General features: G+C 45.9%; 1 protein-coding gene across 3 annotated transcripts in view; it reads left to right on the forward strand.

Annotated features, from left to right (window-relative positions):
• Positions 1-25,818, forward strand: part of Fam168a (family with sequence similarity 168 member A) — a 178,674-nt gene extending 152,856 nt beyond the window's left edge. Inside the window, exons 4-10 of one of the 3 annotated variants that reach the window (XM_045145031.1) lie at positions 69-95; positions 5,894-5,905; positions 6,745-6,870; positions 17,300-17,442; positions 18,176-18,350; positions 19,798-19,928; positions 20,393-25,818. In XM_045145031.1, coding sequence (XP_045000966.1) covers positions 69-95; positions 5,894-5,905; positions 6,745-6,870; positions 17,300-17,442; positions 18,176-18,350; positions 19,798-19,910 — 596 coding nt within the window. In that variant the 3' untranslated portion in view covers positions 19,911-19,928; positions 20,393-25,818. The remainder of the gene's footprint in view (positions 1-68; positions 96-5,893; positions 5,906-6,744; positions 6,871-17,299; positions 17,443-18,175; positions 18,351-19,797; positions 19,929-20,392) is intronic. The other 2 variants (XM_045145032.1, XM_045145033.1) reach the window with 2 other exon arrangements.
• The last annotated feature ends 1,757 nt before the right edge of the window (positions 25,819-27,575 follow it).

Consider the following 27,575-nt stretch of genomic DNA (forward strand, 5'->3'; position numbering starts at 1 on the left):
TAACTGCAATATGTACAACTTTGCACAAATTCTTAGTGGTAATTTCAACTAACATTTCTATCCAACAGAGTTTCAGTTCCTGCATTCAGCTTATGGTAGGAGAGCTATTTTTCCTCATCTGTATTATGACCTATGAATGTGTTCTATTGTAATAATAATAGATTCCCTATCCTTCCCTTCCCAAACCCATCTCCTAGGCTTGGGCTCCCCCAGGTGGCTCAGCAGCAGTTCCTAAAGCATGCAGGAACATGTCTGATGGTGCTAAATCACGGGTTGGAGACACACAAATCATTCCCATAAGGCAGCAGTAAAGGATCATGGCACTAAAAGGCGTCTCTCTCTAACCTGGCTGACAAATTCAAGCCAAAAAAAAAAAAAAAAATTCAGGGCCTATGTGTGGCTCCTCTGTTGCCTTTATGGAAGCCTTTGAGAAGGGGTGCCTCAATTAGTTGGCCCTAGAATCAGATTTTCTATCTCAATTAGCAGTCTGACATGTTTGAAAACATGGTTCACTTTAGATACAGTCTGTTCTTTTGCCCAGATCTTGAGCTCTGGGCTTATTTTCAGAGCCTTTTTATGAATGGTGAAAGGTAGGGGCCAAGTGTGCTAATGTGTGTAGGATCAGAGCTGAGTTCTCAGGGCAGTGTGAACTCCTAGCCCAAGGCACCACAGGAACTTATGGGCACCTGTGAGGGTCCCAGCAGAGTAACTTGACTAGGTCCTTTTTGTCATAGACAGGAAGGGACCATGAAAGAGACTTGCCACCTTTACTGTCCTCACCTGGGCTGCTTAGGACAATGTTTTTGAAAGATCTTTGCATACTTTGATCATTGAGATGTTGGTAAATGAGTCTGCATGTGGCACATCTTTCAGAAGATGAGCTGTAAAATTTCTTCTTGTCATGGCTATAGTCTGCTTTATCTTGGGCAATTTACTTATCTCTCCAAGCTAGAAATAAAGTGTTTTATTCCACATGATCTATGAGGTACTTTTAAATTCTAATATACCATCCTGTTATAATTTTATTATAAATTTTAATTTTGTTAATTCATATTGCTGATGATAGACCTGCTTTACTTACCGTGTATAAGTCATTTCTTTGTTTACTACAGAATACATGAACTCAGATAGAGGACTACAAAAAGTTAGTGATCACTGTGAGTTTGAGGCCACCCTGAGAATACATAGTGAATTCCAGCTCAGTCTGGACTAGAGTGAGACCCTACCTTGAAAAAAAAAAAGTTAGTGATCCTGTGCTTGTTCACTCTTACAGTTATAACATCTAAAGTTATGATGCATAAGAAGTATGGATGGGGGCCCTGGAGAGATGGCTTAGCAGTTAAGGCACTTGCCTACGAAGCCTAAGGATCCAGGTTCGATTCTCCAGGTCCCACGTAAGCCAGATGCACAATGTGACGCATGTATCTGGAGTTCGTTTGCAGTGGCTAAAGGCTCTAGCATATACATTTTTCATTCTCTCTCTTTCTCTCCCTCTCCCTCTCTCTCATAAATAACTAAAAATAAATCTTTTAAAAAAAGAAGTATGGATGGGGGTTTAAGGAGTTGACTCCGTGGTAACAGCATTTGTCACACAAGCATGAGGGCCTGAGGCCATCTGAGTTTGATCCCAGCACCCATATAAAAAGCTGGGAGTATAGCCAGGTGTGGTGGCGCACGCCTTTAATCCCGGTCCTCGGGAGGCAGAGGTAGGAAGATCACTGAGTTCGAGGCCACCCTGAGACTACATAGTGAATTCCAGGTCAGCCTGAGCTAGAGTGAGACCCTACCTTGGAAAACCAAAAAAAGAAAAAGAAAAAAAAAAAAAAAAGCTGGGATTAGCCATGTACACCTGTAACTCCAGTCCCATTGAAGGGGTGAGTAGAGACCAGAAAATCACTGGGGTTCAGTGGTCAGCCATTCTACTGAGGAGGAAAAAAAGCATCTCAGTGCTGGGCATAGTAGCACATGCATTTAATCCCAGCACTTGGGAGGCAGAGATACAAAGATGACTGTGAGTTCAAGGCCAGCCTGTGACTACATAATGAGTTCCAGGTCAGCCTGGACTAGAAACAAACTCTACCTTGAAAAGAGGGTGGGGCAGCTCCATGGTCAGTGAGAGACTTTCTCAAATGAAATAACATTAAAAAAAGAATTTCAAATAAAATAACTGGAAGAGTGATAGAGGAGGACACCCAAAATTCTCTGGCCTCTGCACGTGTGTCCATGAGATGTGCACATACATAGGTGGAGGCTTCACTTCACACAGCATTCTGTTCAAGACCCTAAGTTGCTTTGAAGAGACAAAGATCCATAAGATGAGGTCCTTGGTCTCTAGTAGGACACAGTTTACTGGGGAGACATAGAAGCTTGTAAGAATCACTGTGGTAGTCAGCTACATGGGACGAGGGAAGGAGAGACTTCACAGTAGATGCATGTCTTCTGTTTATGGTTGAGGGATTAGTATATGTACATCAGAAGAAATGTGGAGTGGTGTGCCAGAGAGCTAGCAGTGTGAGCAAACCATGGAGGAGTAGTTTCTTGGCACCATCTGGGAATGATAAACAGTTTGTAAACAGTAGTGTAATTGAAGATTAAGGATGATGGAGAGTCTAGAGAGGGCATTAGGACCTTGAATACTAACAAGTTCAAACTGCAGCCAATAAATAGCAGAGAAACATGGTATGTTCTCAAAAGAGTTTTACAGTTAGGTTTAGGTCTTAGTTTAGTGCAGCTATAGCTTGGAGACACGGTAGCACATACCATTAATCCCAGTGCTCTAGTAGGAGGTAAGAGAATTACTGTGAGTTTGAGGCCAGCCAGGAACTACAGAGTGAGTTCCAGGTCAGCCTAGGCTAGAATGAGATTCTACCTTGAAAAACAAACAAAAGATTGAGGGCTGGAGAGATGGCTTAGCAGTTATGGCTCTTGCCTGTGAAGCCTAAGAACTTATGTTCAGATCTCCAAGTCCCACGCATATCCAGACACACAGTGATGCACACAGTGCAGCCCAGTACCGTACATGCACACAAGAGGACGCACACGTCTGGAATTCACTCACAGAGGCTGAAAGCCCACGTGTGCCCATCTTCTCTTTCTCTCTCTCTCACTCTCCCCCCCTTCTCTTTCTCTCTCTCTCTCTCTCTTTCTCAAGTGATAAATAATAAATAATAAAAATAATTGAAGTCCCAGGCTGGAGAGATGGCTTAGCGGTTAAGCGCTTGCCTGTGAAGCCTAAGGACCCCGGTTCGAGGCTCGGTTACCCAGGTCCCACGTTAGCCAGATGCACAAGGGGTGCACGCGTCTGGAGTTCGTTTGCAGAGGCTGGAAGCCCTGGCACGCCCATTCTCTCTCTCTCTCCCTCTCTCTGTCTTTCTCTCTGTGTCTGTCGCTCTCAAATAAATAAATAAATAATTTTAAAAAATTGAAGTCCCAGCATTTGGGAGGCAGAGGTAGGAGGATCACCGTGAGTTCAAGGCCACCCTGAGACTACATAGTGAATTCCAGGTCAACCTGGGCCAAAGTAAGACCCTCCCTTGAAGAAAAGAAACAACAAAAAAAAAATAAATTGAAGACGTAGTTGAGGTCAAAGAATTGGAATTGTCCACTTCAGTGATGGAAGTATATAGCTACCAGAACTAGAAATCATAAGACTGGATGACCCTGAGATCAGTACTGTGATGCACTTGGGAAACGGTTTTTAATGCTGTTTTACAGTATAGCAAAACTGGAGCTGAGAAGATTAAGTGACTTGCCCAAGGTCTATCAGCTAATGTGTGTCAAAGCCCAGACTAGAGCTCAAATTTCCTGACTAAGCACATTATTCAGAATCATGGTCCCTTGCTGCCTTCCTTCTTTGTAAGTGTGCTTAACAGATTGTTCAGTGTCAGAGGATGCGAGGGTCTTATATCCAGGAAGTGAACAACCCAGCAGCTGCTGTGGGCAGCTTGCTATGACTAGGCCTGTGGCCCTTCACTGCTGAGTTCTTTCTGTCCTTTTTACTTGAAGGATAACACATAGAAAGTACATTGGTCTTAAATATACAGCTTAATTATGTTTTTGCCAGTGATGCACCTATTTATTACTACTCAGTTCAAAGTATAAAACATCTCCAAGAAGTGATTCCTTTTTGGCACACAAGAGTAAGTAGGGTGCCTGTCAAGGCGATCTTTTCCATCAGCATGCTTCTAAAAGCTTCAGTAGGGATGGCTTCATCTGGCAACTGAGCTCTGAATTCCTACCACCACCAGAATGGGTTACATGGAAAAGCAGGACCACATGATATATGGTACTAATGAAGAAGCCCAGTTGACAGTTAAAATTTGATTTTTGTTTTTAGGTTTCACATCTATCCAATTATTTAAGTTATTAAATATTGAACTATACAGAGATAACATAGAAAATGCTGTGTGAGCCGGGTGTGGTGGTACGCACCTTTAATCCCAGAACTTGGGAGGCAGAGGTAGCAGGATCACTATGGGTTCAAGGCTACCCTGAGAGTACATAGTGAATTCCAGGTCAGCCTGAGCTAGAGTGAAACCCTACCTTGAAAAAAAAAATGTTGTTTGCTTTCTTTATAAGTAAAATGAAAAAAAAAAAAAAGCCACCCTTTATTCAGAAAATGTAAATAGCCTGTGTGATCATATAAGAAAGACAATCAAAGGCACAATCACACTTTCTTCATTCCCGGATAATCTGCAACGTTATTTTACTGTGTAACATGCTGTCTTGTTCACTCCCTGGTTGGCGTGTGGCTGTGTTGCATCCCCAGCTAGACCGTAAGTACCTTGTGTGCAGTGACTGTGACCCACGTGTGCTCCTGTCCACCGTGGCGCTCCCCTCAGTGCTGAGTGCAGTTAGGCCTCTGTACTCTGGCTACTTTTGATTTCGTTGTCACACAATCCTTCAATCCAATGTCAGACTTCTGGCTTATAGTGAAAATTATGGTAAAGAATTCCCACTTGGAGGGAGAAATAAATTAGACCCTCAAAATTCTTCAAATTCTTACAGCCAAATTGAGGCCTCCTGCTCTGTGGTAGAGTCCTACTGAGGTCTTTTGCACATGGACTTGTCTATATGACATCTTGCTGCTAGCTACATGGTTAAACTTTTTAGGTAATCATTTGGTATGGCCATGGCTTTCCAGCCACATGGAGTGTCAGGTTCTAAATTTGGAGACATCATGGTAAGATTTTTGAACATGAATTGGATCTTTTATTAATCCCCTGCACATTGCACCTCATTCCTTGAAGAAAGAAATCCAAGATGATTTAAAACAGCTTCCTGCCTTCTGCAGGGCCTGTAGAGCTGTGTCTGTCTATTTAGCATAGGCCCTGGGCTCTACCTAGAGCTCTATTCAGCCTTCATTTTTCTTGCTAGAATTCTCCTTTTAGTGTCACTTTCCTGCCCGTGATTTCCTTCTCATTCCTCAGCATCTGCTGTACATACTGTGGGCCATTAATGCAAGCACAGAGTCAGCCTATAGAGCTACATTTCTGACCTCCATTCAGCAGAAACAGCAGAGCCCATGGCCACCTTAGCCCTAATATTTCTATGGTCATGGTTATTTAGGCAGGCAGAGGGATATGGAATCTCTCTGGAGGTAGATAAGTCTGGAAGAAGTAGTCTATAGACATTCTTTCCATGCTACCCTGTCTTTCCTTAGACCCTTGCTAAAATGTTCCAAGCTTATATAAATACTATCGGAACGGCCTCACATCCTGATGTACATTACAACATTCGATGTCTGTGACTCCCCAGACCTTATTAGAATAGAAAACACATTGCTAAAATCTTCTTACTGTAAGTAGAAATTTGGGTCATGAATGTGTCTCCTTTGGTTTTTGAAAGTATAGTAAAAGGTATTTCCCCCTATTTCCTTTCTCCTTCCCCTCAGGATACCATGACGGTAAGTTTTTTGAGTCATTCCCCACTTGTAGAACATATGCAATAATCACCTTTCAAATTTCTCAAGCTGAACTTTGAGTCAGCCTAGGAAGCCTCTATAGATTAGCATGGGCCTTGTCTCTGTTTTGCCCAAATTTACAGATCGTGGTCCAGAGGATCACTACCTCATGAGGATACATAGCAGGTGGGGCATCGAGTACCACCTCAGCAGGAGATATTTAGGCAAATACAAGAAGTATGTCTATCTGGCATGTCCACAGCTGCAAACAGTGCCCAAGTAGATAACTATGAATGCAGCCACAGTGCCTTTGCTTTTAAGCTTCAATGGCCACAGCTCAATGCCATTAAGGAGGTGATACTGCAGTAATGTTCATGTAAGGTGGTAATTGTTATTTTCTTTCTGAAAGCTACTTGCAACTTATTAAATACACCTCCAGATAAAATTTAAGATCAGAAGGTGTTTTTGATCTGGCCCAGAACACCGTCAAAGACTCCCAAGTTGCATCATGTCAATGAGAAGGTGGGAGAGAAATAAATGAGAGTCTTAGGCCATAAGGGTGGGTGGAAGTGTGATGTCCTTGGGCATTTTTGAGGTATTAGTTTTAGGTAGAAAACCCTGGCTCTCTCTGTATTTAAGTGCAGACTCCTTTGTCTTAAGTCATTTGGAAGCTCCTTCCAACCCACTACTACATCTCAGAATGGCTGAATCATCCCGTGCGTCTGAACCAGCTCCTTGGGTTATATGCTTCTGTCTAGCACAAGACCCTTGCTTTTGTGTCTGTAACTGGTAGTGCTCACTTCTTATTTCTACCTAATGTCATTCTTGTGTCTTCCCTTAAGCCACTCTGCTGATGAAACAGGCCTGGCCACAGAACTCATCTTCCTGTGGCACTGAAGGCACCTTCCACCTCCCAGTGGACACCGGAACCGAGAACCGAACTTACCAAGCATCCTCTGCAGCTTTCAGTAAATACAGCCTGTCTTCTCCTCTCCTTTTTCTCCCTTGGTTGGGACTGATTTGTGTCTTATGAAGAAAATAACTTTTTAGAACTAGCATTTATAATATAAACACTTTTTAAAGAAGTTCTCCTACTCATGCACCGCCCCCCCCAGTGGCCTTCTTCATTCCAGAAAGATTGTCATCTTTGATCACACCTCAACCTTTAGGAGACAAAGCACTTAGCCAGGAAGTTTGATTTATGAAAGACTGTTAACTGCGTTTTAGAGGAAAGGATAGAGGGTACATTTTAAAGGTCTGTGTGTGTCTGACTGGAAACTGCTCTTCCCCTAGCTCAGATCTTCACCTTAGCACTGTTGACATTGGTTCAGGTAAATTCTTTGTTGTGGGGGCTTCCCTGTGTATTGAAGAATGTTTAGCAATAACCTTGGCCTCTATTAGATGCCAGTAGCAAAGCATCATTGTGACAACCTAAAATGTCTCCGAGTATGGCTAAATGGCCCCTGGGGAATAAAATTGTCCCTTATATGAGAACACTACCCTAGTCTAGTGCAAGCTACACTGTGGGAGCAAGGTGGGACATAGTGGCCAGACTGGGCCTGTTTGTCTTGAGGCTCAGTGGGGTAAGCTGCTATCACCTTCACAGCTAGTCTACTATATAGACAAGAATTGATTGTATTCTTTTTCTTTTTTCAAGATAGGGTCTCACTGTAGTTTAGGCTACCTGAAATTCACTATGTAGGCTCAAACGGGCCTCAAACTCACAGCGATCCTCCTACTTCAGCCTCCCAAATGCTGGGATTAAAGGTGTGAGCCACCACGCCCAGCTTCTTTTCTTTCAAAACATTTGTTGTCAGAGCTGAGGAGATGGTTTAGTAATTCAGAGCATTTGCTGTGCAAGAATGAGTGCCTGCAAAGGCCTGAATTTATTGGAGTTCAATTGCCTAGAACAGCTGGGCAAAGCCTGGCCAACGATAACTCCAGTCCTATGGGGAGCAGAGCCGAGCCGTGTAGAAGCAGCAGCTCTGGGTACAAAGACAAAGACTAGTGTAGAGGAGATATGTGGATGCGTGATAAAGTAGGGCACCCTACAGCTCCACCTGCACACATCTGCACACATGCACTACAAATACGCACAACATACCGTACACATACACACAAAAAAAAAATGTAGGCCAAGTGTGGCAATACACACCTTAATCCCAGCATTTGGGAGGCATAGGTAGAAAGATCGCAGTGAGGGCTGGAGAGATGGCTTAGCAGTTAAGCGCTTGCCTGTGAAGCCTAAGGACCCCGGTTTGAGGCTCGATTCCCCAGGTCCCACGTTAGCCAGATGCACAAGGGGGCGCACGCGTCTGGAGTTCATTTGCAGAGGCTGGAAACCCTGGCGTGCCCATTCTCTCTCTCTCCCTCTATCTGTCTTTCTCTCTGTGTCTGTAGCTCTCAAATAAATAAGTAAAAAATTAAAAAAAAAAAAGATCACAGTGAGTTTGAGATTACCATAAAACTACATAGTGAATTCCAGGTCAGCCTGGTCTAGAGTGAGATCCTACCACAAAACAACTTTTAGGCATTGGAGAGATGGCTTAGTAATAGTTCAGGTGCTTGCCTGCAAAGCCTAAGACACAGGTTCACTTTTTCAATGCCCACATAAGCCAGATGCACAAGGTGGCACATGTATGTGGAGTTCATTTGCAATAGCCAGAGGCCCTGGCATGCCTATTTTCTCTGTCTCTCTCTTTCTCCTTCTCTCCCTCACTATCAAATAAATTAAATATTGAGGAAAAAATTTAGGGCTGGAGAGATGGATCAGCAGTTAAGGCACTAGCCTGCAAAGCCTAATGACCTGAGTTCAATTCCCCAGTGCCCACATAAGCCAGATGCACAAGGTGGCACATGCATCTGGAGTCCATTTGCAGTGGCATAGGGCCCTGGTATGCCCATTCTCTCTCTATATATCCCCCCCGCTGCTGTCCCAAACAAGTATGCACCACCATGTGCATCTGGCTTACAGGGGACCTGGAGAATTGAACCTGGGTCCTTCGGCTTCATAGACAAGTGCCTTAACTGCTAACCCATCTCTCCAGCCCTTTGCAAAAAAATATTTTATTTATTGGGCTGGATAGATGGCTTAATGGTTAAAATGTTTGCCTGCAAAGCCCAAGGACCCAGGTTTGATTCTTTAGTACCCACATAAGACAGATGCACAAGAGGCACATGCATATGGAGTTATTTTGCAGAGGCTAGAGGCCTTGGAGTGCCCATTCTCCCCCTCCTTCTCTCCTCCCCTCACTCCCTCCTCCCCATATGCCTCTTTCTCTCTTTCTTTAAAGATAAATAAAATATTTTTTAGAAAATTAATTTAAGCCAGGCATGGTAGAGCACACCTTTAATCCCAGAACTCGGGAGGCAGAGGTAGAGGGATTGCCATGAGTTCAAGACCAACCTGAGACTACATAGTAAATTCCAGGTCAGCCTGGGCTAGTGTGAGACCCTACCTTGAAAAAACAAAACAAAGCAAAACAAAAAAATTTAAATTTATTTGCATGCAGAGAGAAAGAAAGAGAATGGTCGCACTAGGGCCTCGAGCCACTGCACATGAACACCAGATGCATGTGCTACCTTGTGCATCTGACTGTTTGTGGGTACTGGGGAATTGAAACCAGGTCTTGGGCTCTGTAGGCAAGCGTCATAACCTCTAAGCCATCTCTTCAGCTCCAATACCCTATTTGTTTTGTTTTTTTTCCGGGTAGGCTCTCACTCTAGCCTGAGCTGACCTGGAGCTCCCTCTGTAGTCCCAGGCTGCCCTTGAACTAATACTGATCCTCCTACCTCTGCTTCCTAAGTGCTAGGATTAAAGGTTTACACTACCATACCTGGCTATATCTATTATTGACTTTAAAGAAAAAATTTATTTATTTTTTGAAAGAGAGAAAGAGAAAGGGACAGATAGAGGGAGAGAGAATGAGCACACCATGGCCTCTAGCTGCTACAGATGAATTCCAGATGCATGTGCCACCTTGTGCATCTGGCTTTTTGTGGGTCTTGGGGAATTGAAACTGGGTCCTGTGGCTTTGCATGCAGGCACCTTAACCACAAGGCAGTCTCTCCAGCCCTATTATTGACTTTAAAATTTTTTTTCATTTATTTATATGAGAGCGAGAGAGAAAGAGACAGAAAGAGAGATAATGGGCACGCCAGGGCCTCCAGCCACTGCAAAGGAACTCCAGATGCATGTGCCCTCTTGTGCATCTGGCTTATGTGGGTCCTGGGGAATTGAACCAAGGTCCTTTGGCTTTGCAGGCAAACACCTTAACCACTAAACCATCTCTCCAGCCCTTGACATTTATTATTATTTATTTATTTTGATTTTTCGAGGTAGGGTTTCACACTATCCCAGGCTGACCTGGAACTCACTATGTAGTCTCAGGATGGCCTCTAATTCATGGCAGTCCTCCTACCTCTGCCTCCTGAGTGCTGGGATTAAAGGTGTGTGCCACCATGCTTTGCTAAAATTTTTTTTTTTGTTTCAAGGTAGGGTCTTACTCTGGCCTAGGCTGACAAAAATATTGCATTTTTAGCCGGGCGTGGTGGTGCATGCCTTTAATCCCAGCACTCGGGAGGCAGAGGTAAGAGGATCGCCATGAGTTTAAGGACACCCTGAGACTCCATAATGAATTCCAGGTCAGTCTGGGCCAGAGTGAGACCCTACCTCGAAAAAAAAATACTGCATTTTTTAAAATTTATTATTACAGACAGAGAGGTAGGGAGAGAGAGAGAGAGCAAGCAGGAAGGAGCTCACCAGGGTCTCTAGCCACTGCAAAACAAACTCCAGATGCATGTACCACCATGTGCATTTGGCTTAGGTGGGATCTGGAGAATCAAACCTGAGTCCTTAGACTTCACAGGCAAGCACCTTAACCACTAAGCCATCTCTCCAGCCCATCTATTATTGACATACATACACACACACACACACACACACACACACGTACATATATATATATATATTTATTCACACACACACACACACACACACACACATATATATATATATATATATATATATATATATATATATATTCTGAAAGAGAGAGAATGAGAATAAATGCACCAGGGCATCTTGCCACTGCAAATAAACTGTAGATGCATGTGCCAATTTGTGCATCTGGCTTTACGTGGGTACAGGGAAATTGAACCCAGGATGTGAGGCCTTGCAAGCAAGTGCCTTTAACCACTGAGCAATCTCCTCAGCCCTGTTATTGATATATATGGAAGGGTTTTTTGTTTGTTTTGTTTTTCGAGGTAGGGCCTTGCTCTAGCCCAAGTTGATCTGGAATTCATTACACAGTCTCAGGGTGGCCTCAAACTTCCAGCGATCCTCCTACCTCTGCTTCCCAAGTGTTGGGATAAAAGATGTGTGCCACAATACCCAGCTGTTACTGATGTTTTTCATGAAGTTAATTTTACTCTTTCCAAAGACTGCACAGTATGGTGGCACACGCCTTTAATTCCAACACTTGGGAGGCTGAAGTAGGAGGATTTCTGTGAGTTCAGGGCCAATCTGGGCTATAGAGTAAGTTCTGGGCTAGAGTGAGACCCTGCTCCAAAAAACGAGCCAAACAAAAGTGAGTAATGGGGGCTGAAAGATGGCTTAGTGGTTAAGGTGTTTACCTGTAAAGCTAAAGGACCCTGTTTCGATTCTCCAGGACCCACATAGGCCAGATGTACAAGAAGACACATGCTTCTGGCTTTACATGTTGATGGGGAATTGAACTTGGGTCATTAGGCTTTGCAGGCAAATGCCTTAGCTGCTGAGCCATCTCTCCAGCCCCCATGTCCTTTTTAAATAAAGTTGGGATTGACTGACCCATGCAGGCTCAAAGAGGATCCTCCCAGAACACAGATCTTGTTGCCTAGTGCCATAGCACATTCAGAGAACTCAGACGAATTCAGCTGAATTTAACCAACACTTGCTAAGCTGGTTTGTAGTTGGGTCTCCCTCGTACTTACTCAGCACTCTTTTGTTCAACTACCAACAAGGGGACTTAGGGGTCAAGGCAGGATTCGACAGTCAACGTTGTTTTGTCCAGACAAATAAATCTGATAATCAATAAACCGATTAGTTTAAAAGGTATTCTTGATGTGAAGATCAGTGTCTGAAGGTGGTAGGAGATTGTACAGCTGAAAAAGGTTTATGACAGTGAAAGAAGATTGAAGAGAGAGCAGCAAAGGTTTCATCTTACTAATGCACACGGTCTCTTACCCTGTTTGATGGAGCCTGTAACTGTGGCCAGAAGACCAACAGCAGCCGTCACGGACAGAGCCTCCTTTATAAGGCAAGGCTGGCACAGCCAGTGACCGGATTCCCTTCTTCTCTCATGATACTGCCTTTGGTAAAGTGGGGGCACAAACACCAGTACACCAGATGCCAAGATTGCACTCCAGAGACCTTTAACTCAGAGCTCTAGCCAGGGCTTCATAAACTCTGAGCTCTGGAGCCAGTTCTGCATTGGTTTTCTATGTGATTTGGGGGAAATTGCTCCTCTTCTGAGTTCAGGTTCATCCTCTAAAAGGAAAGGCCTCGGATGTTTTTAAGGTATAGCATTCCAAAGTCTTAATTCTGTCACCTTCATAGTTAGAATTCCTTTTAGGGTAGCCAGGCCTATGGTGGGTGAATTAATTGAATCTAAGATTATTTGGGTAGAAACCCATGAGATTTTTGTTTGTTTTGTTTTGTTTTGTAATTTATTTATTTGAGGGAGGGAGTGAATGGGTGTGCCAGAGCTTCCAGCTACTGCAAATGAACTGCAGACACCTGCGCGCCTTGTGCATCTGGCGAACATGGGTCCTAGAGAATCGAACCAGGATCCTTTGGCTTTGCAGGCACACGCCTTAATCACTAAGCCATCCCTCCAGTCCCCGTTTGTTTGTTTTTTGAGGTAGGGTCTCACTCTAGCCTAGGCTGACCTGGATCTCATTGTATATTTTACCACACTTGGCCCATGAGATTTTTTGCAACAAGCCCAACAGCTTCTTTTATTTATATACACAAAGTAATAAACCTTGCCTTTTAGAATATCTAAGCAGCCCAGGCTATTAGCCACAGATTTTCAGTGTTCCCCAAGAGTGGACAGGACCATCTCATTTGTGAAAAGTCCTCTGTAATGTTATTGAAATATTCAGGCTTAGAATGTCAGCGTTAGAAAGGCAGTCTGAGGGCTGGAGAGATGGCTTAGCAGTTAAGGTGCTTGCCTGCAGAGTTACAGGACACAGGTTCAATTCCCCAGGGCTCATGTAAACCAAATGCACAAGGTGGTGCATGCATGCATCTGTCTACAATGGTGCAGCCATTGTTTTTTCCCTCTCTCTCTCTCTCTCTCTCCCCCCCCCCCTTTCCTTCCCTCCCTCTCCTTCCCTCCTCTCTCCATCTCTGTCTCAATTAAATAAATAAAAATACAAGAAAGGCACTCTGAAATTATCTAGTCCAAATGAACATACTCCCCACTAGAGAAAATGAGCTGCCTCTAAAGCAGCACAGGAAGAAGACCTGGCCCCGGCCACTCCTGCAAGCCTCTGGTGGGGTCTTCCTGACCTTAAGAACCCTGTGCTTACAGGAAGCACCTCTGAGCGCTCACTGCTTTAGTGTCTGCTCCACATCTCATCTGTGTGAAGACCTTGTCGTGGAGATCTACATTGCTTTCAAGGCGAGAGAAAGGGTTCTGTGGCACTTGTTAGCAAAGCTTGCTGACCCCAGTCCGATACCCTAGGATCCACGTAAAACCAGACAAAAACTGATACACGCGTCTTGAGCTTGTTTGCAGCTGCAAGAAGCCCTGGTGTGCCCATACACATGCACACATGCAAGCAAGCAAATAACAAAGATCATACATAACTGATCTCTTTCAGCTCTATCTACAGAAGCAAAGTGGGCTGTAGCTAGCACCCCTTTGGCTGCTGAGAGTGTTTACATTACTGATTTGTGTTGTGAGAGTTTCTAGTTTTGTAACATGAAGAAAAGGAAGCATTCTCAGACGCGGTTATACTTAATGTGAAAACCATGTTCTGCTACAGTCTTTTAGAAATTCTCCTCATAGGGACAGTCCTAACATTTGCAAAGCATTTGCCCTTGTCTACTCCTGAGGAAGATAAACATTTTAAGAATATGCTGTCCAGTAGCATAAAGGAAGTTGTCTGCATTGCTGTCTTGTTGAAGAACCATCAAATTTTAGAATCTCAGCATTCTGGAGTCTGTGTTCCAATCTAAAAGAAACCGTAGCATTTATAGTTTATCTCCTATCTCCTGCCGTCTTTCAGAGAAGTTTCTGCTTGTATGCCTTGGGGACAGGAAGCTCATTATATCTCCATGCAGTGTGAGAAAGAAAATAATAATAATAGCTCATCTATATAAAGTGCTCAGTAGTTTACACTTCCCAGTGCATTGATCACAGGCACCCTGTAAAGTAGCTGCTGTACCATCCCAGGTTCTATGTGGGGAGATGATGTATTCCACAGCTATTCTGTAGCAGAGCTGGGGTTTGGAAGCAGATAGCCAGTCTCCAGGCACGCATAAACACTGTTCTGTGTTGCACTGGTTTTGGAGACAAGTAGCTTCTGACTCAGGGCGTCCTGCTCTTCTGTGCAGAAAAGACACGGTCCTTCTGGCAGGACTCTCCACATCTTAATTTTGACTTTGGGTTTTTTTTACTTGTAGTGCTAGAGATTGACCCATGGCTTTGTGTTCTATCTACTCCTGAGCACCCTCGGATGCCTTGGGGTTTTCAACCTTTAAATCAAGGGCCAGTAAACTTTCTTATAAAGTGTCACATATATAAAGGGAAGAGAAAGAAAGGGAGGAGGGTACTTAATAGGTTGATATTGTATATTTGTAAGTACAATGATTGAGATGGGGAGGTAATATGATGGAGAATGGAATTTCAAAGTGGAAATGGGGGGGGGAGGGAATTACCATGGGATATTTTTTTATAATCATGGAAAATGTTAATAAAAATTAAAAAATAAAAAATAGAGCTGGGTGTGGTGGTGCACGCCTTTAATCCCAGCATTCGGGAAGAGGCAGAGGTAGGAGGATCACCGTGAGTTTGAGGCCACCCAGAGACTACATAGTAAATTCCAGGTCAGCCTGGGCTAGAGTGAGACCCTACCTTGAAAAAAAACAAAATAAATAAATTAAAATTAAAAAAAAAGAGTCAAATAATAGTTACTTTAGGCCTTTGGAGCCATCCTGTCTCCATAACTACTGTTGTAACAGAAACAGAAGTAGCACATAAATGAGCAAGTGTGACCGTGTTACCTTAAAGCTTTACTTAGCAAATCAAAGCCGCATTTGTGGAAAACTAGTCTCAAGTCTGCCAGTCTTTAATGTCTATAGTGTAAGTGAAAGATTTGGGGTTGTGGAATCTGGTGGCTCAGGCTTATACGTGTAGCTACTGTGAAGGCTAAGATAGGAGTAATACTTTATTTGGGAAGTAAAGTCTTCTATATATTCTATCTTAGATATTCACCATTTAGGCTATCATTTTAAAGACCCTCCTCCCTACCCCTCCTAAAAAGTAAAGCTCAGAGATTTGACATCAGTTACCCAAATTAGGAAGAAAGCCATACTGAAGCCCAGATCTCTTCCAACAAAGATCTGATCCATCCTGCCCCCCACAAGCACCTAGTGTAGAAATAGCTCTTGGAGGGTGGAGAAGATGACGCGGCAGTTAAAGGCACTTGCTTGTAAAGCTTGCATGCCCAAGCTCAATTCCCTAGTAAATCCCCATGTCACTCCAGATGCACAAAGTGGTGGGTATATATGTCTGGAGTTCATTTACAGTGTTAAGAGGCCCTAGTGTGCCCATACATGTGTGTACGCACACACAGTCCGTGTCTCTCCGTCTCTCTCTCTCTCTCTACTAAGAAATAGTTCTTGAGCCACAGGGTCCTTGATAATGACTTATAGGCAAGAGTTGAAGTCCAGAGAAATACACTGATAATAACCAGACCCACCCAGGTGAGAACCACAGAGAAAAAGTTACCCCTGCACCTCTGCCCGCCTTCTCCACTGGGACTTCAAAGCTAGGATCCTTCAATACTGTCTCATGGCCAAGCGTGGTGGTGCACACCTTTAATCCCAGCACTGGGGAAGCAGAGGTAGGAGGATCGCTATGAGTTCAAGGCCACCCTGAGACTACATAGTAAATTCCAGGTCAGCCTGAGCTAGTGTAAAACCCTACCTCAGGGGGAAAAAAAAAAAAAAAAACAACTGTCTCATGTCAACCCAGATGGAGCCATGGGGAAAAAGCCACTCCACACCTCCCTGTTAGGGCTCCTAGCACTGTCCCTTCAACTCAGAAGAGTTTGAGTGTTTAGGGAGAAGTTCCTAAAAAGACTTGCCCTGCTGTCACCTCAGGATCCCCTTGTGTAAAGGGAGAGAGTTCGGGGTCACTTGATCACCTGGACAATCCAAGGATGATTCCATTGATTATTCAGTAATGACACCATCTTGCTCCTGAGCAGCCTGTGTTCTAAGTTCTTCCTGTGGAATAAAGCTCTGACTCTGTCTTCTACATAAAAGCAGCATCGTTTTCATAGTCACTTGTGGGCCTCTTGGGGCCTGACTGCTCAGCCCCAGCATTTATCCATCCACATACGGTCTGGGTTTCTGATCAGTGTGACTTCAGGCCTTTATGGCAGAGGTGACCTTCCCTAAAGCCCCAGAAGAGGAAGCCAGCTCTACAAATACCCCAGAAGATAAGGATCTCTGGTATTTAAATGGAGTTCTAACCTTCGAACTTGAGGAAGGGACCCTGGTTGATCAAGTTCATAAAGGGAAAGAGATAGGGGGAGAGAAAGGACAAGAAGCACTCAGGATACACGTTCAAGACCAGCCTGGATTACATAGTGAGACCCTATCTCTAAAAGAAATGATAGGGAGAAAGAAAAAAGGAACACAGATAAGTAGAAAACCAACAACCAGAGTTACCCTAGAATTTTGAGCGAGGAGCCAGAAAAGAAAGCACAGGAGCAGTAGTAACATGGAGTAAGTGGGTTGGGGAGTGGCCATCACTGTGGTGTGAACCTGCCATTCTCACACAGGCAGCCTGGAACTTCAGGCTTGCACAGCTGAAAAGGTCCTCTTGCGACTCCACCTGGTTCCAGCCTCCTATCTTATGGAAGAGAGCCCCAAAGCCCACAGAAATAAAAACCAAGATGTCCAAATCATGTTTGCAGTCCTTGTGCACCAGCCCTGGGGGAGCTGCCTCTGGAACCCAGGCTCTCTGTGTGGAGTCTTGTTCCCTTGTCTGTTCTCATCTGTGTTTCCAACCTGGATTGAGCCCATTTTTGTCCAGGAAATTGTTATTTGCACCTGCTGCCTTCCAGAAATGATATTCTGCCAACTAACTGGAGGTCTTTCTTATTGTCTTGGTACAGGATATACTGCAGGGACACCGTACAAGGTCCCCCCGACCCAGAGTAATAGTGCTCCGCCCCCCTACTCCCCATCACCCAACCCCTATCAGACGGCCATGTATCCAATCAGAAGTGCCTACCCCCAGCAGAATCTGTATGCCCAGGTAAGCACCTTGCAATACAGGAGCAAAGTTCATCTAAAACCTCCCATGAGAAGACACTCTTAACTGCTGTTACAGGACAGGCTGATGATGTCATATCTTGAACTGGGGTGTAGAAATACGGCAGTTCGGGAGTGATGGCTCTGCAGACCCATGGGCTCTAGCAGCAGGAAGAAACCATGTGACTTGGACGTGGGTGTCACTTTAAACCATGTGAGCTGGACTGTGGGCGTCACCTTAGGCCATGATTTTAGTCCTCACCTGTGGCCTGAGGGAATCTAGGCAGAGATGTCGTGGGATTGCTGCTCTGGTGACATGTTCTCACAGTGTCAGTAGCAGTACTTGTGGCACAGTGGTACTGCTGTGGAGTTGCCCAGCCTGGTCCCCTGCTTAGGAATGGGTTGATTATATTCCCAACCCTTTAATTGCAGGAAGCTTATAAAAGTACTTTGTAATCAAGTAAGAACATTTAAAAATACCAAATCCAGGGCTAAAGGAGGAAAGCTCTTACCCACTAGTCCATAGCAGCCCTGCAAGTGAGACAAGATGGGGAGGAGCTTTGGAAACCAAGCTGAGCCTGCCCTGAACTGACCCCAGTCATGGAGGAAGACAAAGCAGAGCTCCAGCTGGGGCCTGGACCTCGCAGCCTTGGGCCAGGGCTTCTCTCGCCCTCTCTTCTCCACGTCCTTCCTGCCCCATGTTCAAGAAGCCATGTAACTTCAACCTCTTTCCCCAGGGAGCCTACTACACGCAGCCGGTGTATGCCGCCCAGCCCCACGTCATCCACCACACCACAGTTGTCCAGCCCAACAGCATTCCCTCTGCCATCTACCCGGCACCTGTTGCTGCTCCCAGGACCAACGGTGTGGCCATGGGCATGGTGGCAGGCACCACCATGGCAATGTCAGCAGGTGAGGGCAATGTCTGCCTCGGCAACCTCCCTCTCCTCCAGGAACGGTGACTGCAGGACAGCCATGGAACTGGCCACAACCCAGCATGAGACCTCCTTTTCTGGGGTATTCCAGGGATAGAGAGGAAGGACCTTTAAGTCTGTCACAGGGATAAGAAAGTTTTCACCAACATGGGTATATTGAGCTAGACCTTAAGTGGTGAGTGGAAGCTAAGCAAAGAGGTGGGCATGAGAATTGCGATACAGAGAAGGATGTAAGTGTGGAGTGTTCGCAGATGGAGAAGGGTTGAGGCACTTAAGAAATGGGGGCATGGGAAGAGAAGACTGCAAGGGTACGTTGGTGGGAAAGTTAAACACTTTGCAGTGAGAGAGCATTCGGCAGGGAGAGAGGGGGTTGGGTTTGAGCATTCTGGCTGCAGGCCAGATCAGAAGGGAAAAGGCTAGATGCAAGGAGACCAGTGAGGGGCTATCTGTAATTTAGGGCAGAGATATTGACAGTAGGCTTTTTATAGCAACAGAGATCCCAGGAAAAATACAAGTAGTCATATTGTTAATTAGCAGGAGGAAATGGACCATTGGCATAATTAATTGTAAGGGATGATGGGAACAGAAGGCCCCGAAAACCCCTTCCCCACTTTTAGCCTATGCCAGAAATCAGACCAGGGCTGAGCTCTTAAGGAACCTTTGAGGGTTCGGCTGGCAGTACAGCTTCAGGAAGGTCTTTGGAGGAGTCAGCAACTATGGAGAAACAGCCATTTCTGTGAAGGGTATGAGAAGGATAGAGAGCTATGAGACCAGAGCTTTAATGAAGGAAGAATGCCATGCATAGTGGGCATTTGGATTTTATTTTGCCCCTTACAATATAGCAAGCTTCTGGATACTTGGTTAGTGTCAGCTCTTACTCATATCCTATCTATAAGGCAAACTAGAGCCCTGCCCTTAAGGAACACCCAGACAGCTATTGGAGATATTAGCCAGAAGACAGTTACACAGAGAGTGTGCAATAAGAGAAGTATACAAAGCAAGCAAAAGGAGGGGTTCCGAAGAATAATGGTTAAGTCTATCCTCCAGCATCCAGAAATGCCCCTCCCAGTAAGGAGGTAAAGCCTGGTAAGGTATAGAAAGAACCCAGTGCTCATCAGACCAGCCAGAGACATGGGAGCTCAGATGGAGCTGGGGTTGGGGTGGGTGGGGCGGGGGGGGAGGCAGGCGAGCATGGTGCACTGACATAAAAGACTGCTTTGAGCGGGGTATGTTGGCACATGCCTTTAATCCCGGCACTCAGAGGCAGAAAGGTGAGAGGATCACTGTGAGTTTGAGGCCAACCTGGACCTACAGACTGAGTTCCTGGTGGAGTGAGGAGGTGGGGCAAAGACTGCTTTGTTTCTCTTCACCCTACACCCCGCTACAGCTCTTTACATTCATCTTTTCTCTCTCTGGATGCTCAGGTACCTTGCTGACTACACCTCAGCACACTGCAATTGGGGCGCACCCTGTCTCCATGCCCACATATAGGGCCCAAGGAACCCCTGCGTACAGCTATGTGCCCCCGCACTGGTAAAGCCTGCAGCCCATCCAAGTGAGTAGGGCCAGATGGGAGGGGACACAGATGGGATCTGCCTCAAAACCCCGGCTTGAATGATAGTTGTCATTTATTTTCCTGTTTCAAGTTCTTATTAATAACTATCATTTTGTGCATTGCTATCTTAGAATCCTTATTTTAGCTCTAATCATTAGCTGGGTTTTTTAAAAATAAAGTTCATAGTTCAGTGGCACTCAACCAATTAAATTTGTGAGCTGAGACTTGAACTCATGTCTTCTGCTGAATATCTGTGCTGTTTCCAGTCTTCAGACTTAACGTGGTATCTTAACTAACTCGTGTGTTAGCTCTGGGGGTAGTCAGGTGAGGCCCTGCCAACCAGCTCTCTCACTGCCCTCAGCAACTCTACTTAGCTGTCTCAAGTTGAGGGAAAAGGACTCGGGTTTCTCAGAGTTTCCTGTGGACCATTTTGACTGTTTCTGGTGACGTCTCTCCCTCCCCAGATCTGGAGTCACATTGTATGCAACTACTCAAGTCTTACACCGGTGCTGGAGCCGTCCCTAGCAGCAGCACCACCTCCATGTGCAAGAAGAGACAACGGAAGTGCAAGGGTCACTTTATGCATCTTTAATGGTTTTTATTTTTATTTTTGGTTTTTGTAAAAGCTGCTTTTTCTAATCTCTTAGGAGCCTCTCCCCCCACCCATTCCCTTCTTAGCCACTGCCCTTCCAATGCTAACCACCTTCCTAACTGACCAGGCCATGTCCTTTCTACACTTCTGTCCTGCCCTAAGCATCCTGACCCTGGGCTCCCAGTCTAGTGGCAAGCAGAGTGGAGTTTATTGCAGTGGTTCATCGGAAGCTTGATAACACTGAAAGAGCATGAAGAACGTGGCCCTCAGGTACAGGGCAGGAGCATGGAGCTGTTGAGTAGGCCACATTTCTGGGAGATTGTCCATTTTCTGGTTTTTTTTTTAAGATTGGTTCGGAACACTATCGTGTTCTATCTTCTGAGAACCATAGCAACAGACAAAGAACAAAACTGCTGGATTATGTAAAAGTGTTAGCAGCTTCCTACCCCAGGCTGAGAACCTGGGGAAACCAGAGTTGGAGGATGGGGAGGGGGGAACTATGGGGAAGGAGTGGAAGAAGGGGCCAGAGGTGTTTGGCTTTGGTTTGAAAGGTCTCTGGCCGTGCTATATGGGCCTGGACCTTCTGATTTGCACAGTAATGTTAAATGACCTAGCACTTCCTCAAAACATGATTTTGACCTCAGACCTGCCAAGCAGCTGCAGGGTGGTGGGACCCCAGTGTCCCAAGGCTTGGGAAGGCTAGGTGCCCTGCATAATCCAGTCCTCCGCCTCTAAGCCTTGTGGACCCACTCTGATGAGGAGCTTCCTCCTGATTGCAGTGGAAACCGGTGTCATTTCTCCCCCTTGCCCTTCTGCCCTTCCTACGCCAGGGCTCACCTGTCTGTCACGCCGGCAGGCAGACAAGCTCTTGGTTACCTTGTGCCCTCCATGGCCACAGTGAAGGAGCCCCATTCCAGGTGGGTGCTGGTGGTTCTGAAGGTCAGGACAGTGCAGGAAAAGCAATAGCAATAATCATTTCATACTCATGGAACTGAAGGGACCTTAGCAACCATCTCATCCATTCCCTTATTTGACAGATGAGGAAACTGAGGCCCAGAGAAGATGAAAGAACTTCCCTGAACCTCACAGTAAATTAGCATTAAATGCAGCCTTCCTACCTAGTGTCATTTTGCTTACAGTAATTCAGCTAGGAATGGATTAGCTTGGTTTTGTAAAAATTAAGTCAGCAGTGCCCACACCTGGTGAGCTCTGGAATGACCTCTGGGCTCATTTCTGCTATTTTCTCTCCTGGATGGACTCCAAAACAGTGGGGATTAAAGACTGAGCAGAGGACACATGGGGGCAGATGGCAGGAACAGAGATTGCACATGAAGAAATGGCATTTGAAAATTCTGTGAAGACATCTGGAACTTTCATCCTGACCCTGACCCCACCCCTAGAAAAAGGAGAAGGTGGGCTGGCTGAAAAGGAGAGGCTATGCTTTTAGGACATTAGCCCTTCATCCTAAGAAGAGAGGAAGAGTTGGAGCCATCGGGAGAGGAATCCGAGGATGAGGCCTAGCAGATATGAGCTTCTCTGGGAAAGGAGGGCCCCTTGGGTGAGGAGGCCCCTGCAGATCTCAGGCTGGAGCCTGGATTGCCCAGCACCCCTTTCTGTACCTAGCACTTAGCTGAGCCTGGCAACCCCTCTGAAGTGGAGTAGAAACATTTGATTGTACAAAGTGGGATCATTGGCAACATTTTGGACTTTAAGTAGCTATTTTCATTTTAATTCATGTGACCTTGGACATCCCTTTCCTATTTCCCATGTCCCCCTAAAGGAGGAAACCCAGGGGCTAGAAGGAGCTCAGAAGCTATTTGTTTGGCTGCAGGACCAGTAAGAGAAGACTCAGCTATTCTGAGTGGCCTGTTCTGGGTTGCTGACAAAAGGTTTCACTTTTTAAAAAAAACAACACACACACAAAAACAAAGAGTTTTCCAGTGTTAATCCACTTTTTGCAATACCTCCTCTCACCTTTGGTTTTGTAGAGGTGGAAAAAGAACGTTATAGATTATGTCATATGTGTTTGAAAAATGCCAAAATAATGATGATGATGATGATGATAGGAATATCTTTGCGCTTGTCAGGTGCTTCATGGATTTCAAGCACTTCACAGCCTTTAATCACTGACCTTGAGAGTGACAGGATCACTTACTCTATTCCCTTGACAAATGAGGAAACAGATCTAGAAGGAAAAGAAATGGCCCAAAATGAGCTAAATGCTGGAATCCTGACAGGCTTCCCAAACCCTGCTGCATCTAGGTGGTTGGGTGGAGAGAAAAAGGAGACCTAGGGATGGTCTTGTAGCTTTTGTTCTTTCCATCCCAGTAAGCAGAAACTGTGTCTTGTCTCTTACCTTCCTGCTCATGTCTAACCCTGAGAGATGGACATCCTGCTTACTATTGGATTCTTAAGGAAACCAAGACTCAGGAAAGCAAAGGGACTTGCTAATAAGCTAAGAATCACTTGAATCCCAGCTGGCTCCTGCTCCTCTTCTCCAGCCTGACTCCCCATGCAGGTTTATGTTCCAAAGCATCTTTGCTCTGCACTCTGTCTTAGCCCTAGTGTGTGTTAAAGATCAAAGGAGACCCTAAGTTGAAAAAATGTTGAAATGCTGATTGTAGTCTAGAGTCACAACTAGTGTCCCCTTTATTTTTAGTATAAGTACCATACCCCAGTTCACCTGGCCTCACCCTCTTGTTGGCAATCTGCAAGCCTGGCCAAGCTTGGGGAATAATGGCAAAGGTATTGAGCCACAGAGCTCGGGTGGGGTGAGGGGGGTGCCTGGGGTAGGGTGAGCACAGCTGCTGGCCAAGGTGTTCTTGGTGTTACCCAAAGATTCGGATAGCCCAGTGGTCAAGCTGAACAGAGGTTAGAGATGAAAGGGTGTCTCATCTTAGGGCTGGGTGTGTACATGAGATTTCACAAGCTGCCACATTGGCACCGGCACACGTTACCTTTCTCCTTTCTCCTTTCCATGCTACTGCCTCTGCCCAGCTCAGCACCTCATCACAGGGCCACGGGTAATGTGCTTCCATTTACCAGCCAACACTCAGCTCCCCCCGGCCCACCTAACTCCTCCTCAGCCTGGAGCCAGGGAGTTAAGTGTGGAAACTAGACCACTCCAGCTAGCGAAATCCTGAAACAATCTTTTAGCACATTTTGGGAACCAAAAAGTCTTTTGTTTTGTGTTTTTCTTCCCGTAAGATAGGAGTCACCACTCCTCCTCCTCCTGGCAGTGACCCTGAAGTGAACACCCAGCAGGGCACACAGACCTGTCCAGACCTCTTTTGACATTGATTGCCAAATTTCCTATTTTATAGATGGAAAACAAAAGTAAAACCTAGTTCTCAGAAGGGTCAAAGACATACACTTGCCAAAGGACACAGCTCGTAAGTCAGAGCTGAGATTTGAACTTTCAGATCCTTTGTCTTTCTGCTGCCACCTGCTGCTCTCCGAGTGGCAGGTATGAAGAACAGAAGTGCTACACCTGCCCCAAGCAGAAGAGTTTATGGAGCCCTGGGAAGCTCGGTTTTCTCAGCTAGCATGTTTGTGTGACCTGTGATGGGCCTTGGGACACACAAGCAGATTCAGCTGGCAACACAGAATAAGAAATTTCCACACAAAACCTAGTATTTTCAAACAAAACACATTGAGGTGCCACTGCCCCATACTAAAGATGTTCAGGACACACCAAGCATCTTTCTATGAAAGACCCGCATCTCTGGGAAGCCTGACTGTGACCCAGATCCAGATCCTTCAGAGTATTGGCATGGCTGCGAGTGGCCCGAAGCACCATCAGCTGCGGTCCCTGGGCATGCCTTTTCACAATGAGAACCAGGCTCTGAGGGGCGCTAACACTAGGCTCCACCAACCTGGTTCTTTGCCCTGGCCATCCACATGGTGCCAGTGCTGAGCCGGCTGTCCCCAGAGATGCAGGGTGCTGCTTTGAAAGGCTGGTTGCTCTGCTCAGTGGCCTTCAGAAATGAGTTGTGTGAAGCATGAACATGGGGCAAGCCCCTTGGTTAGCAAGCTTTCACATCCTTATTGTGCAGACAGGGTAAATCGAGTGAGGCTCTGGTTGAGCTAGGCCTAACGTCCTGCATGTCACAGGTCCTTGCGAGGGGGGCCAGGTCTTCATAGCTTTCTGGCTAGGTCAGTCATTTTTGCCATGCATGACCCTTGTTCAGGAAAGTGAATGTGCAAGCTCTGCTTTTCCATCCTGATAGCACATTACCAGTGGTGGTTTGGGCCCCAGCATCTTGTTAAGTGTGGGAGTCCAGAGGAGAGCAGCCAAAGAGAGGAGTGGCCTAGGGAAGCTAGCTTCTTGCTGTCCAGGCTCCACCCACCTTTGAAAGCAGTATCAGTGGAAGAAACCTGGTCCTGCTGACTGTTCAGCAACTCTTGAGCCTCCTAGTGAGCATGCCAGTCAGGCAGCAAGGCTTGTCCAATACGCAACCATGTCTCTCTCCCTCGAAAAATGCTTCTGAAGTTTAGCATTAACGTTCCAGGACCCAACCTTCAAAATTCCTGGCCAGCCAGCTTGAGCACTCCATGGCCAGCACTGCCTAAGCCAGCCTTGGGTACCGTCCCTTCATCTTCTCCAGTGTGTGTGCTTCTTGTCTTGCATGCTGTTGAGTTAAATACAGTCCTCGCAAAGAACCCAGGAGTTGAAACTGGCTGCCGCAGAGCTGAGGGAAACCATAGCAACCATAGCACCCACTTCATCTACAACCCCCAGGTACTCTGGCTACAGCAGTGAGCCCTTCGTTCACTTCAGCCTTGGGAGAGGGAAACATTCATTCCTGAAGAAGACTAACAAATCAGCTTTGCAGATCAATTTCAGCCTACAGAGTGAAATCAGCTTTGGGCTGGACCCCAGCAACACTTACCATCCTCCAGGCTCCATCCAGCCTTCCTCCCTCATGCCTAAGAGTCATCTAGAGATTAGAGTTGAGAGAGGAGCTGGCTCAGAGACCTCATACTGGCCAGATCTGTTGTGTTGTGACTCATGCTCCTCCCTGGGGAAGTACAGGCAGCAGTGTAGCCTCTAGCACCTTGAGTTGTCTTTGATCTTTGAAGGCCCAGGGCCTGTCCCCTTCCTGTCTTCAAGGCATTGCATCCCCCTTTCATGTCACATGACAGAGAAGCCTGTTCTCATGGCATGTAACATCCCTGTGAAGAGAGCATTGTATGATTTTGTATTTTTTAATTCATTTTAATCTACAGGTTGGAATCTAATTTTTAAATTTTATTGGAACTCACATTTTAAAAATAAATAAAAACATTTAAAAATAATAATAATAATAACAGTGTCTTCCAAGTAGTTTGATCAAATAATTTCTAGGTGTTTTCAAAACACAGCCTCGAGTGTAAAGACTGGAAAACCCATGGCCTCGCTTGTGTGTATGAAGTGTAAATCTGGTTTTGTTGTTTTGGATTCCTTTGGGTTTTGTTTTGTTTTGTTTTGAAGATCAGATAGTGATCGCTCTGAAAGGTTGAAGCCAAGAGTTTGTAACTATGGTATTTACTGTAAACTGTAGAAGATTCAATAACTATTAAAAAAAAAAAAAAAAGTTTCCAAAAAAAAAAAAAGTCCTTAGGTGAGCAGACTGAGTGGTTCTTGGGTGAGGGAGGCACTTAAGCCCACTCCGGGGCCAGTGAGGCTCTGCGCGGCTCCCCAAGGCTGCTCTAAACTTCTCCAGGTAAGAGTACCTGTACTCCCAGCACTTGTGAGACAGACAGTATTGCAAGTTCAAAAACTTGTTTCAGAGTTAAATAACTACCAGCCTGAGTTTGATTCCCCAGCACCCACGCAAAGCCAGATACATCAGATGCATGTGTGGTGCATGTGTCTGGCAGCAAAATGTCCTGGCATGCCCGTTCTCTCCCCCCCATTCTCTCTGTGACACCCACACTCTCTCTGAATAGAAAAGTAACCTGCTGCTGCGCTTAATATCAGGCCTAAGAGGGCCTGCGGCATCTCAGCTTCAGCTGTGTGGCAGGAGCCCAGGAAGGCCATTATCTGAGGTCTGTTAAGGCCTAGGGAATAGCTCAATGGTAGAGAGCTTCAGTGGAGTAGATTCCCAACTCCCCCCAAAAGCCATCTATTGAGAGCCAGCTATGTGGTAGGTGGCACTCTTCCTGTTTGTGACCTACATGATCCTTGCACCTCACTGCAAGGGACGTGTCATCAGTTCCATCAGCGAGGACAGCTAAGGAGGACAAGGCCTTGGCCAGGATGAGGAGAGGAAGGGAATTCACTCTGGGCTTGTGCCAGAGTCAAGCATGTCTGACCCTGCCCTGCTCATCCAGAGGAAGCAGTTTCTTAATGGTGGGCTCATGTTCCACTCACGCCTTCCTTGGCAGTGGGGGGCTGTCACAGAGGAAACCGGGAAGGTGTGGAGTCTCCTTAGAAGACAGCAGCAGGAGAGCGCGGCCTCACCACGGGCTGTCGGTGTCACTCCCACATGTCTGAATTTCCTGATCTCCTGGCCACTCTCTGACTAGGCCAGCTCCTGACAGTGCATGCTCCAAGCCACAGGGGGAAACCCTCCTGATGTCTAGCCTCACTCCTTGCCCCCTCCTGGTACAGAGGAAACTTCCTCCTGATGTCTTCCTTCTCTCCTGGAACAGAAGAAACTTTGTGTACCTGCATTATCAGAGGTGCCCCGGTTCCTTTCCTGCCCATCCAAGGAGTCCCAAAGAGGAGGCTGTGCCTGTGGTACTAGGGTGAAGAGATCACCCAGGCCCCCACCTCGGTTTCTGCCCAAGCGAAGACCTGGGCCCTCTGAAGCCAGACTGGTGCAGTGGCCTGGGTCCCTCCCGTAGGCTGGGCCTCTCCAGGTTCTGTGTTTGCCACTTCCATATTTAAACAGCATACTGAACACCGCTGACACCCTCACTTGATAACCACACCACCTCCCAGAATGTAAGGCTCTGCAGCTATGGAGACTTAAGTGCAGGTGTCACAGGACTTGATGTGGCCTTCCTTCACTGCTATCCTTAGAAGGCTGTCACGAAATTCTTGCCCACCCCACAGGGCATGTGGCAGC

This window comes from Jaculus jaculus, chromosome 3 (genome assembly GCF_020740685.1).
Source record: "Jaculus jaculus isolate mJacJac1 chromosome 3, mJacJac1.mat.Y.cur, whole genome shotgun sequence".
Classification (NCBI taxonomy): Eukaryota; Metazoa; Chordata; class Mammalia; order Rodentia; family Dipodidae; genus Jaculus; species Jaculus jaculus.